This window comes from Pteropus vampyrus, unplaced genomic scaffold, assembly GCF_000151845.1.
Source record: "Pteropus vampyrus isolate Shadow unplaced genomic scaffold, Pvam_2.0 Scaffold156, whole genome shotgun sequence".
NCBI classification, from domain to species: Eukaryota; Metazoa; Chordata; class Mammalia; order Chiroptera; family Pteropodidae; genus Pteropus; species Pteropus vampyrus.
Genome location: NW_011888937.1, coordinates 1845292 through 1859541, shown reverse-complemented (window position 1 = coordinate 1859541; position 14250 = coordinate 1845292). Strand labels below are relative to the sequence as shown.

Below are 14250 nucleotides of genomic sequence, written 5' to 3'. Positions count from 1 at the left end.
ATTTTTAGAGAGAACAATCTTCCCTAGTGACATCACCACATGGTGGTTATGAGCTTTCCTGAGGCAAATGTGTCCACTCAAGTCTCATTTGTGCAGCCTCATAACTGTGTGACGGCCATCAAGTTACTTACCCTCTCTGACCTTCAGTTTCCTCTAACGAAAAATGAGGTAAAGATAGTATGTACTTCTTAGAAGGCATATGGGAATTAAATAAACTGTTGTCCTGTTTGGTCGTAGAATTATAGATTTTTTAAATTAGGTAGTTTTGGCAAATGTCTACCCCAAATGTAATAGTAAAAAGATATATGTGTAAGCTGACTTTTGAAAATTCATCATGATAATTTCTCTTTTAATTTGTAGAGATTAAATGCCCTGGCTGCATTAGTTCGAGGCAGTCTTCCTAAATTACACAGAAACATTATAACTGCCTTAATTACTATTGATGTACATGCAAGAGACATAGTCACCGAACTTGCTCAAGCCAAGGTACCTGTTTCATTAAAGTAAAATCATATATTTCCTTTCGAAATTAGTGCATCTAATATATATCATTGTCGTCACTTGTGTAGGTAGAGGAAGTCGAATCCTTCGACTGGCAGAGACAACTACGCTATTATTGGGACATAGACCTGGATAATTGTGTGGCTAGAATGGCACTCTCTCAGTACACTTATGGCTATGAATATTTGGGTGCATGCCCACGATTAGTTATTACTCCTCTCACAGTAAGTTACTGATCACTTAGGTTAATGTTGACACAAGAGTGCTTTTTTTATCAAAATAATCAGAAAAGTTTCATATAACATTAACTCTTGAAAGGATTTACTATGAATATCTCTTTGTGAAGCAGAGTGCTTTGCATTAATTAATTTCATGCTTTGGGTCTTTGAGTAGACCTCAATTGCTATAAAACCTTTCATAGAAAATAATGACCTTTCTCCTATGGAAAGGAAAGGACTCATGAATTTGTGGCTGGAGTCAGTTCCCTTCAATAACGACAGTTTATCAATTTCTTCAGGATCGCTGCTACCTGTGCCTCATGGGGGCTTTGCAGCTGGACCTGGGAGGTGCACCAGCTGGTCCTGCAGGCACTGGGAAAACCGAGACTACCAAAGACCTAGCAAAAGCTCTTGCCATCCAGTGTGTGGTCTTCAATTGTTCTGATGGTTTGGACTACAAGGTACAATCCAGCATCTGAACACTCACGTTAGTGCTTTCTGTGATTTTCTCTACTCGCAGCATGACATAACAAAAGGAGGAGAGAATGGGGTGATGGCAAGGAAAACTAGTGGGCAAGGGATGGTAAAGTGGAATAAACAGAGCAAAGGAGAAGAGACAACATAAGATAGGAATCAAGGCCAGGAGAGCATTTGTCAAATGGTGGTAAAATTCAAAATCTATTTATGTCAGAAAGCAGAAAGAAGAGAGATGAGATAGATACAAGATAAAGCAGCAGGGAAATCTGAGAACAAGGAATAAGCTTATGGAAAGAGATGAGCAATTCAGGGAGTTGTATACTAACGATGAAATATGTAGAAGGTGAGAATTTGTGGCAATATTTTTCAATACAGCAGTTCTCAAAATTTTTCTCAAAGGCGTCCTTTATACTCTTAAAAATTCAAGGCCTCCTGAGCCATTATTTATATATATTACATCCGCTGACATTTATCATGTTCAAAATTTAAACCAATACATTTAAAATATTTATTTGTTTTAAAATAACAATAATAAATCCACTACCTATTAGCATAAACATATTTTCTGTGAAAAATAACTATTTTCCCAAATAAAAAATTTAATGAGAAGAGTGATGTTTTATATTTTCAAAAATCTCTAATGTTTGGCATAATAGAAGACAGGCAGATCCTCACACCTGCTTCTGCATTCAGTTTGTTGAGATATGTTATTCTGGTTGAAGTATTTGAAGAAAATCTAGCCTCACACAGATATGTACCCAAAAAAGAGAGGAATATTTTAATAACTTCCAGATAATCATTATTCTTCATTGAAACTATACCAAAACTTGACAAGTAGCATTTTCTTGAAGGTTATTTGCAGTGTGGAAATTGAAACCATATCAATAATTTTTTTCATGTTCTGTAGTCTCATGAGAGAATGAGAGTTAAAAAAAAAGCAAATAACATTTAGTATTTTTATGAAAATACTTCTACCTTGCAGACCACCTGAGACTGGCAGGGATCCCCAGATGACTCTTTGGGAACTTCTATTCTAGGATGTTAATTCCTAACTTGGAAAGCCACATCTCTTGAAGGGTCTAAAGTGTCTTCAGAAAAAGGCAAAGGTTTTCCTTATCAGTACCCCAGTCAAACATGTGGCAAGAGCAAGACTTCCCATCTGTCACCCTCACCTCATTCGTGCCATTGGGAAGGTGGTAGTAGGAGCCTCCTCCAAAAGCAGAAACAAGAGAAAAACAAATCAGCCATCAGTTTCCACACAGAGGTCACTGGCAGTTGTACTTGGCTTCCCTGGTAGAAAAGTGCAAATTTCTAACACAGCCCAGTACTCACATACTGCCTTTTTTTCCTTTTTAATATTTTCAGCTAAAAGTTTAACTTTTGAAGGAGTTTAACTATATAATACAAAGTCGAACATCATTATTTTTATTTCAGATGATGGGGCGCTTCTTCAGCGGTCTGGCACAGTCAGGGGCTTGGTGCTGCTTTGATGAATTTAATCGAATTGACATAGAAGTTTTGTCAGTCATTGCACAGCAACTCATTACCATTAGGAATGCAAAAGCTGCAAAGGTAGAGCATCTGGCAGTTGTCTATGGCATTAATGTTTCTTCAGTCTGTAATTAACTTATGACATATTGCATTTTAGGAAGGACAATGCTAACTTTAGCCTATTTCACGTTTCCAGTGTAATTGGTGAGTACTACAGCAACACGACTTAGTTGGGAGAATTCCTCATCCAGGAAACACAGAGAAACAATCCTTCATCAGACACTGTGCTGGGAACTGGTGATACAGAGTTGGTGAAACTTACTTTCTGCCCTCAAGGAAAGATGTTCTTCCCACTCCCAACACACACACACACACACACACACACACACACACACACACACACACACACACACGTACCCATACCCTGTCCCTCTCTTCTCCATCTCTTACTTTCTTCCTCACCTTCCTTGTTCTCACTAAGTTTCTCTAATGCTCCCTCTCCTGGGTTCCTCTGCCTTCATCATGGCCCTCAGGCTCAACCTAGGCTGGTAGAAAAATGGGAGAGAAGTCCTGGGGGAACCAGGAAGAATTTGGCTCCTCAGAATTCACTGGACTGGAAAAGCCAAGGAATGTAAGATCAAATGAAGACACGAATGTGGCCCTACTGTTAAAAAAAGTTAGCCCATGTTCCTGGAGAAGGGGTTTGTATTGGGAAGCTGATGGCAGTGAAGGATGGGACCAAGTCTCCTACCACTGTGTGTTGACCTTCTGAGGTGTGGTCATGAGATCACCAAAGGGCAGACTGATGCTCAGACTGTACAAGCCAGAACAGCCTTGCCAGTTGTTTAGTATTTAAATAGCCACTGCCCCAAACCCCTTGAAGGGTTCCCCACCACTACCTTAGCCCCTTCCTGAAGAGCCCCTGACTGCCTCAGGATCCAGCCATAAGGGTTCCTCCTGACATAGCATGGGGACCTCTGGATCCAGCTCTAGCTTTAGTGACAGAGGCCACTCTCATCTGAAGACGCCCTGCTGAAGAGTTGTTAAATATTTTGATTATCACCTCTACAAAAAAAGCAAATTATAGAACAAGTCAAAAGAAAGCAGAAATTGGACTTTAATGAGCTGTTAAATTGTACAAGTCATTATACTTTATACTTATTCTATCTTTATACAAACCTATGTGAAGCAGAGGGCATTTCACCAAGGTTACTTACAGGGGAAAAAGATTCCAAGAAATTTAAAAATATTTCTGAGAACACCATAGAACTAAGATAGACACCTAAATCTATGTGACTCTACTTCAACTATACACCGTCCTGCCTGCCAGATCCTCTGTGGAGGCCTGTATTGAATGCAAGGACCTCCAAATATAGTATAACTCATAAGCCATTATCGCCTTGCTGAGCAATTAGCTGAGAGCAAAGCATGGAGGAAAAGGGAGAAGGGACCAGAGGGAATAGAGGAAGAACTGAAGCCTTGCCAACTGGAGAGCAACCGTGTGATGTAAAAGAAAGGTAGAAGGATATCTGAGACTAACCAAATCTCATCCTCAATTTTGCCAGTGGCCACATGAGATAGTTGGTGCAAGACATACCCCCTGGAGGGGCGGTTCCATAGAGTAGTGGTTAGCATGTCTGCTTTACACGCAGAAGGTCCTGGGTTCAAGCCCCAGTGGAGCCCCAGTGGAGCCACGGGCCTATACCCCAGGTGCACCAGGCCTCCCAGGTGCGCCAGGCCCTGGGTGTGTGCCGCAAGCCTGTGGGAGGAGATGCCCCACCTTCCGTAGGTCAGGGATGGAAGTTGGGGAGGGGCGGGGCATGGGGAGGAATTAAAAAAAAAAAGATATATCCCCTGGAATAGATGAAGAAACTAAAAGCACAGAAATTTACAAGTTCGAATAACACAAACAGCAGTTTAATGGCAGCAGGACTGGTCTCCAGTTGTACCATCCAGGATTTTCTCCTCCAGGCTATGACACATCCTCCAGCTCCATCCTAGTCTTCCCTGTATCTTCATGTCTATCCTTTCATCCAATGGCTCAGCTAGAAAACTAGATTCCATCTTGGATTTTTTTTCCCCTATCAACCCCAGAATCTAAGCCATCAGCAAGTTCATTTAATTTTATCTTCTAGATTCCTCTTGTCCCCGGTGATAACTCCATAATTCTGGCTCTTATCATCTCCCTAATAACAATTCTTTAACAGACCCCTTGTCTGCATTTTGTCCAACCTCTTCATTGCCATCTGTGATCCTATCACTCTGCTCAAAATTCTTCTCTGCTTCCCCTAACCCATGAGACAAAATCTAAATTTCTTAGCCTATACTGCCAGATTCTTGATGCTCAGGCCCCAACCTACTTATATTTTCTTCCTAGAACTTTACCCTTTAGCAGAGTAAATAGCTGGTCATTTCTTGAACATGCAGTGCAGTTTCTTGTTCCTGCTTCCTTTGACTGGAATAGCTGCCTCTGCTTATCAATGCTAAATGCCCCTCTTCATTCTTCGGGTCTCAAGCAGGCTTTCCTGCTCTTCCTATGGATTTTGCTCCCAATGGGCTTTGCACACACCTCCCCTATAGCATCTGTTGCATGGCTTGGTCACGGTTTCCAGGTCTGACTCCACGCAGCAAGCCCAAGAGCTTCTCAAGGGCTCAGGAATGAGTCTCCTGCAGCTCTCTACATCCATGCCTAACCCATTGCCTCACCTGCAACAGATAGGTATTCAACAAGTTGTTGCTGCTGAATAAAAGAGAAGGAATAACTCCAGTGACACTAACCATGGGGCCCCAACCATCTAAGGACTAAGATTAGAATTTTGGGGGGAATACCAAAAAGTGAGGCTGGAGAAGGTTTAGTAGCCATTAAGTCTAAGTTGAATTGAGGAAGCTCAGCAAAAGATGCTGAGGCCTAGAAGACTGCAGGAATGGGCCAGGCAGGAAGAAACAGTTTGGGCAAGGCAGATCAGGAGCAGGGAAACAGAGAGCAGGACACACTGAGCCCTAAAGAGAGTGGGAGTCAGTAGAACGGAGTCAGGAGAGACATGTTTCCTCTTGTCCAACAGCAGCATTCAGGAGTCATTGCTTGAACCTGGTGGTCTAGTGGTTATGTTTCAGTAGTCATTGCTTGAATGCTCCATTACACAAGTTTTGACTACAGTAGTTAATTATGTGAAAAAATTTACAAATGTCAAGTGTTAACTTATACTTGCTCTTTTCTTTAAACAGCTCTCTAGATTCATGTTTGAGGGCCGGGAAATAAAGTTGATTATGACTTGTGCAGCCTTCATCACAATGAATCCTGGATATGCAGGCAGAACAGAATTGCCAGATAATCTGAAAGCCCTGTTTAGACCCTTTGCAATGATGGTTCCAAATTATGCCTTGATTGCAGAGGTGAGTTTCATATTATAAATTAGGAAATTTTCAAACTCATTTCTTTTATTTACCATTGATTCTATTTAAGTAGAATGTTTTTTTATAATGCACTCTGACAAAGTTTATACATTATTGTTTTCTCATAAGAATAGAGATGATTGTTATCACATAGAATGTTTTGTTTCCCTCTGTGCGTGTGTGTGTGTGTGTGTGTGTGTGTGTCTGCTATAGTCCCGGATTGTATCTGGAATATAGAAGGTCCTTAAAACTGGAATGAATCAATGAGTTTAATTAAGCAGTTTATTGGAGTTTATCAATTCATCTCTAGGAATTAAAATGTCTAGATTCATTCTAAAAACTACTGTATTATTCTCACATCTCTGTGTATTATTTTTATTAGAGTCAAAAGATGTGAAAAGCAGCAACGCTAATCACTATGATAGAGGGTAGGGATTGGTTTGTAAGTCTGTTTCAGCTTAGTCAAAAATAGTAATCATTAATAAATTAATTATTTATATTGTATTTGTTCTTTCTGTGTCTATTTAGAAATCTTTCTATTAAACTGGTTTTTGTTTCTTCATACTAGCTAAGAATTCCCAGGGAGCCTAAAGGGGATCACACTGCTGTCACTGACACTGTCAGATTAAAGAAGCTCAAGCCTTGCTTCTGTACTCAGACCTTATAACACCATCCAACCTCCAGAATGGATGGGCTCTCTGCTCTTTGAACCAAATGTCACTAAGGCCACATCTTCATCTACAGAAAGAAAGCCGAATCAGTGCTCAGGCCTCCCCAGATAATATCCTACCTTCCACATTCTTATGGCACAGAAAACCCTTTTTTCTCCAATCTTTACATTTCTTTGTTAAATGACATAACAACTTGGAAAGGTATAATGCCTAAAGTGAATTTTGAATACATTGGTGTTATGCTAATATATTGTCATCAATATCGTATAAGCATTGCATTTTACTTTTTCTAGGTAATTCTATATTCTGAAGGATTTGAATCCAGTAAAATATTAGCAAGAAAGATGACTCAGATGTATAAGCTTTGCAGTGAACAGCTCTCTCAGCAGGATCACTACGACTTTGGCATGAGAGCTGTAAAGTCTGTACTGGTCATGGCTGGGTAAGAAACCAAGGTGGTCAAGTGTGAAATTCCAAACCATGTAATCAAATGCGTTAAATGAGTAAGTCACACATGGCTCTTAAAGCAACATAGTAAGTGATTAATAAATGTTAATTGCTGCTGTTGTCATCATTCTTTTGACACTCCTCATCCCACAGCAGTTCTTCACTGTGAGACCCAATGTGGTTGCCCCCAGACTGAATCTGAATCTCAACTAGGCTTTGGCTAACTTTCATGTCCCCTGAACTTATCACATACATTGGGTTTTACTGTATAAAAGCCTTTACCACCATAATATGGATGACTAGATTTAAAGGGCATAGTTTGTTACACATATACAGTAATTAAGTTATGCATATTGCCTAACAAGGCCTGAAGCATTCAGAAAACATCAGTTTCATCATTCCATCTTCAGTCCAGGCTTTTGTCCAAGACTTCACCTCTGTCTTTACAATGTGGTCCAGGACAAGCTTCTTTCTAATTTCTAGTAAAGCATGAGTCTTTTTCTCTTTTCAGGCCCCAATGTCTTTGCATCCTCTTGCAAACTCCCGCCTTTGGAGACCCCAGCTGATCCAGAGTCTCTGAGGGACTCTGTCACCTCTCCAGTCTTTCCTCTCAGGCAATGACTTGCTGGTCTGTACTCTGCACATCCAGAGCCCCTTCTTCCTAGCTTCAGTTTCCCTGGTTTTGCACAAATTTTCCTGCCCTGTGAACTCTCTGTTCTTTCTTCTAACCTCCCAGATACAGTATTTCTCCTCTTCACAGGATTGCCACTTATGGCGAAGGAATACTAAGGCATTCAGATACACTTGCACTCAAAGAACACAACTACAGTCCAGTGGGCAAGACAGACAAATGAGCAGTCATCTAGGATTCAGTGTAGTGAAGGCGACCATAGGGCTGCATCCAAGGTTTGCTGAGAAGAGAGATGGGGGAACTTTCTAGAGGAGGGAGTAACTGGACTAGGTTCTGAAAGGGAAATAAGAGTGAACAAAAGGGCAAAGTGGAGTGTCCCTGGCTGAGAGAAAAGAAAGTCACAGGGGTGTGAATCATCATGATGCATCCAGGGATGCACGTAAGCTCAGGCTGGATTGATGGAGGAGGTTAAGAAAATGTCCTTGTCATTCTCCTGAAGGCTATAGAGTTAGTTCCTGGCTTGTGCACATGGTCTGATGGAGATGGGTGCTCAGCATGAAGGGAACACAATCTCTGCTTCCAGGGGGAACCTGCAGTGGGGCGCCCCCAACAGCGTTCTGCAAATGGAATCCCTGACCCACAGGTTTGGAAAATCACATTCAATAATATGCTCTCACAATGTCATCTGAGTTATTTCTTTAAACGTAGGTCTTTAAAAAGAGAGAACCCAGACCTAAATGAAGATGTGGTGTTGATAAGAGCCTTACGAGACTCCAATTTGCCAAAATTCCTAACAGATGATGCTCTTCTGTTCAGGTAAATTTCTAGATGTTATAGAAGAAAGCATGGCTATTGTGTAGAGGTAAAAAACAGTCTTAACTGCAAATTGTGTGTCTCTAACAATATACTTTCTCATCTTTTTAGGGATACTTACTGCAGTTTAAAATACTGTTTTAAAATAAAGGTACTAAAGTTTTAGCATCAATCTAATTATTCATTTTTCCTCAAAATATTGATCACCAGGCTGTGCGCTGTATAAGTTAGCACTGGTTACAAGTTCTCGATCTAAGAGAAATTTCTGACCCCCAAAAATCAGACTTGGGCTTAAAATAAATGTGATTACTCTTATCTATGTATATCTACTTTTATTTAGTTTTATGTTAATCCAAGTTATATATATAGTAGTTTTAAAAATAAACTAGTGTCATAAATTAATCTCATGAAGAACCACAGTTCCTTGCCCTTCACCAATTCCATCTTCCCAAAGGCAATCATTTTTCCATTGATCCACTCATTCATTGATCCATTTTTCATTCATTTTGCTGTTTCCTTCTATATTTTTTAGTATCATGTTTCTGCCATTTCTTCATTTTTCAGTTTTAGATATTATCTATTAAGTTACTAACAAAGAGATGAGGATATGCACGTGCATCTTTCCCCTCAACCCATCATCTCTGTATAGTTATATTGCAATATAATTATAACTATATAAATTAATTATTTACCTACTTCTCTATAAATCTACCATTAATTTGTCTCTAAATTTTTCCAGAGTGTAAATCTCCTAAAGACAAACGAACAAACAAAAAAATCTTCACTCAATCATACAGAATATTCTATTGAATTGGTCTCTTTGGAGCCCTCTTTCCTGCTCTAATCTGGACTGGTTGTCCATTACCCCTAGTGCACATCTATCACCCTGGGATGTCCATTTGTGACTGTGCTGGGGATTCTCTTTGCCTTTGTCTTCTGTCAATGCCCCTGTTTCCCAGAACATGTGTCCACTCCCTTTCAGTAGGACACGATGATGAAAATTCTCATAGTTATCTTTGCACACCTATGATATTTCTAGAATTGAGATTTTAGGAAGTAATTTCACTAGATTATAGGATATGAACATTTTTAATTTAGATAGAGTCTATCAAGATGTCTAAAGACATTTTATATTTATATAAATGGTTTTATGAAAATGCCCATTTCCTTTTAAATGTTTTAAAGAGAGACCAGAAGTCTTTAATGTGTGCATTATTTTATTGTATGCATTCCTTTAATTATTAGTGTTATTAGTCATGTATATTTATTACTCTTGTATGTTATTTCTCTGTTGTGCTCCTTACTGATTTGTAGGAACTCATAAATTTTATCTGGTATAAAAATTGGATATATTTCTCTAAGCTTATTATTCATTAAGTTCATCTATAAAGGCTTTTATCTCATAGAGGTTTGTTTTTTGTTTGTTATCATTTGTTCACTTTATCAACATTTTTTACAGTCATACATTTCTTGTCTTTCTTAGAAAGACCTTTTTACCACAGTGGTGCAAAATTCATCTTTTATATTTTCATCTAGTTCTTTGTTGTCATTTTATATTAAGGTCTTTACTGTGTCTCAAAAGCATTTGTGTATATAGTGTGAGGTATAGATTTCACCCCTTTTTTACTCATAGAGAAATCCCATATTAACTCTTTCCCACAGAATAATCAATTTTCCCTTTTCTCCTTTTTTACCTAGTACTAGTTTTCTATTTTTATTTCCATCTTATTTTTCTGAATATCTACATACAGTTACAAGCACACATAAATGCATTTGGGAAAAGTTGAGTTAGAAATATAATTTTTAAAATAAACTGATAAATTCATCATCTTCTGTATGTTTGATACTATGCCCTGTACTGTAGACAATACAAAAACATAATAGATATTTCTTACCCCAAAAAGCTCCCAGTATACTTAAGAATATTGATCTACTGTGCAAGAAACAAACAAAATCAAACACAATATCAGAGAAATGATAGATTCTAGTATAACACATAGGACAGGCTAGTACTGTACGTGTTTAGAAGAAAAGATCGATGAGAAAAATAAGACTGTGTGTTAATCAATTAATAGTAACAAATGGGAAAACTCAATGACTAGCCATTCTTAATTGATTTTATTTTTGTTATTTCAGTGGAATTATATCTGATCTTTTTCCTGGAGTCCAAATTCCAGAACATGACTACGGTATATTGCAGTCAACAATTATAGATGTCATGAATAGACAAAATCTTCAGCCTGAGATATGTATGGTTAAAAAAGTGATACAGTTCTATGAAACTATGCTAGTAAGGCATGGTGTTATGTTAGTCGGGCCAACAGGAGGTGGCAAGACCACAGTTTACCAAATACTAGCAGAAACTTTAGGGAATTTGCAAAAACTTGGTCTAGACAATCCCTTTTACCAACCGGTTAAAACATATGTTCTTAATCCTAAATCAATTACAATGGGTGAATTATATGGTGAAGTTAATAACATAACCTTGGAGTGGAAAGATGGTTTGATGGCACTAAGTGTCCGAGCAGCTGTGAATGATACCTCAGAAGACCATAAATGGATCATTAGTGATGGGCCCGTGGATGCTCTTTGGATCGAAAATATGAATACAGTGTTGGATGATAACAAAATGCTTTGCCTGGCTAACAGTGAGAGGATTAAACTCACACCACAAGTCCACATGTTATTTGAGGTAAATGTAATGTCATACTGTGGATTAAAGAAATATTCATTAATCGGCATACCATCATAATTTTTTTTCTCACACTAATGTATCTTTTACTATCTGTAAGGCCTACCATGGTATTTTGTTTATGTACTAAATACTTATTAAATTGTCCATTTGTAATATATTGTCCATCCTGACAACCAAGGTCTCTCAAACATTCCTATCTCCCTATAAACAGGAAATACATTAAATTCTGGCTTCTCCAGCATCTGTTTCTTTTCCTTTGGAAGTATCTAGTACGTATAGATGACTTTACATGATTTGAAATGCTTTCTAAGTTAAAAAAATTATAGTATTTAAAGTAAATGAATTATCACAGTGTGGTATGACTATTTTAGGGAGGGTTTGGAAGAGGAATGTGGACTAAATACAGCGACAAAATTTTATGGAAGATAATCACCACTACTGTCTTCATTCATCAAACATTGATTGAATATCTATTATATGCTAGGTATTAGGCTACATGTTGGATACAAGAATGAAATAAGAAAGAAGAGAAAAGAAAAGGAAATAATTACCCAATCCCTCCCATAAGGATTTAACAGTATCCTCCTAAAATTATGGGGTTTTTTCAACTTATGCTCACATAACTTCTCCATTTCTGATTACTTATAGCTCTCCCACTATCTTCCACATAAAATCTTTCAGTGTTAACTTAAACTTTAAACTTATGATTCATTAACATTGAAGGTTCATGAATAAGGAAGTATCATATTAGCTTTTCCTTATTCAACTTTTTTTTCAATTTTAGGTGCAAGATCTAAAGGTTGCCTCTCCTGCAACAGTCAGTAGATGTGGAATGGTGTTTGTGGATCCTGAAGAACTGAAATGGATGCCTTATGTTAAAACCTGGATGGAGCGTATTAAAAGAAAAGTAAGTACAACCATATACTCTCCAATATCTCAATTTGTCAGGGCTCACATTTCCCTTAAGTGCCCAAATTGTAATGGTAAGTCCTCATTGTGCTTGATTGAGGGAATTCTAAGATTGCACCTAGTTCCTCTCTCTAATAATTCTTCCAGAAATGTTTATATATTCCCAATTCTGTCCTTATCATTTGTTGTCTCAGCCTGCCAGTCTTCATAGTCACTCTGTTTTCTGCCTAGTATGCCCGGCTTCTCCCTAGACCAGTTCCTCTCAAATACAAACACAAACCACTTCCTTGAGTCCCCCCAAACCACAGCTAGAACAGGCTGGGGCATGAAAAAAAGACTTTGTAGAAGGTTTGGGATAATGAAGGAATCACGATGAAGAAAAAGACATTCCGTTCCAGGCAGTACTTTCATCATTTTTAGAGTGTAGAAAACCATAATACCACTGAGAGCCAGAGAGAAGTAAAAACCAGTTTATGTCCCATCCAGTCGTAAGTCTATGACACAATCTAACCTCATAAGTACTATTCCACCCCAAGTGAAGGGAAGCTTCAGAACAGCTCAGTTCCATGTTAACTTCTGTACCCTGTTCATTCCAAAATAGAATTTCAAGCCATCTTTTAAAGTGTTTTGCCCCATCCCAGCCCCCACTCCAAAAAAGAAAGCTGTCTTTTTTCTGCCTCTCCCTCTCCAAAAATAAATCAGAAAACTATTGTTTTCCTCATTCTTAGGCATCAATGTTCTAATTGTTATGGTCCAGTTTCAGAGTACTTTATTAAAGAAAATAATTCTTGGGATTGAGAATTTATCATGGGTTACCATAGATTTTAAACCTTCCTAAATACACTTTTCAAAAATTAATAGACTTTATTACTTAGAACAGTTTTTGGTTTACAGAAAATTTTAATAAAATTCTCATATTCTCCCTCTCCTCCAAACGGTTTCTCCTATTATTAACATCTCACATTGCTGTGGTACATTTGTTAAAATTGATGAAACAATATTATTATTGATGCATTATTGATATTGATACATTGATATGTTGATATATTATTGATGTGTCGATATTGATACATTATTGATACATTATCTATCAATATACTAACTAAAGACTATAGTTTGCATTAGGGTTTACTCTTTGTGTTGTACAATCCTATGGGTTTTGCAAATGCATAATATAATGTATCCACCATCTGGTTTCAAACAGAATAGTTTCGCTGCATTAAAAAATCTGCACCCCATCTATTTATTCATCCACCCTCTCTCAACCCCTGACAAACACTGATCTCTTATAGTCTTCATACTTTTGCCTTTTCCAGAATATCATGTAGTTAGAATCATACAGTATATAGCTTTTTCAGATTGGTTTTTTTTTTTTCACTTAGTAATATGCATTTAAGTTTCCTCCATGTCTTTCTGGCTTGATAGCTCATTTCTTTTTATCATGGAATAATATTATATTGTATAGATTTACCAAGTTTATCCATTCACCTACTGAAGGACATCTTGATTGCTTCCAAGTTTTGGCAATTATGAATGACTATAGTTTACACTGCTGTATGATATATAGAAAAGTTGAGAGAGTGGAAACTAAGAGTTCTTATTGCAAGGAGAAAATTTTTTTCTTTTATTTTTATTGTATGTATATGAAATTAAAGATGTTAACTAAACCTATCGTGGAAATCATTAATACAGTTGACCCTTGAACAACACAGGTTTGAACTATGCAGGTCCACTTATATGTGATTTTTTTTTCAATAAATATATGGCTCTTTATATCTCTTAGTTTCACATCTGGCAGATTCAACCAAATGTGGATGGACAAATGTATTTTCCCAATCCCAACCATTGATTCCCAACCACCAATAAAAAATACTGTTTTTGATCCACAGTTTGTTGAATTCATGGATGTAAAGGGCTGAATGTAGTCAAAGTTATATGGGGATCTTCAACTGAGTGGGGGTCGGCACCTCTAAACCCCATGTTGTTCAAGGGTCAGCTGTATAT

The 14250-nt window shown here is 37.8% G+C and overlaps 1 protein-coding gene across 1 annotated transcript in view; it reads left to right on the top strand.

The window, feature by feature from the left end:
- DNAH6 (dynein axonemal heavy chain 6) overlaps window positions 1-14250 on the top strand; it is a 262220-nt gene that overhangs the window by 74513 nt on the left and 173457 nt on the right. Inside the window, exons 25-33 of the mRNA XM_023536421.1 lie at window positions 361-486; window positions 570-725; window positions 1019-1180; window positions 2631-2768; window positions 5913-6080; window positions 7045-7193; window positions 8538-8645; window positions 10779-11334; window positions 12122-12244. Coding sequence (XP_023392189.1) covers window positions 361-486; window positions 570-725; window positions 1019-1180; window positions 2631-2768; window positions 5913-6080; window positions 7045-7193; window positions 8538-8645; window positions 10779-11334; window positions 12122-12244 — 1686 coding nt within the window. The remainder of the gene's footprint in view (window positions 1-360; window positions 487-569; window positions 726-1018; window positions 1181-2630; window positions 2769-5912; window positions 6081-7044; window positions 7194-8537; window positions 8646-10778; window positions 11335-12121; window positions 12245-14250) is intronic.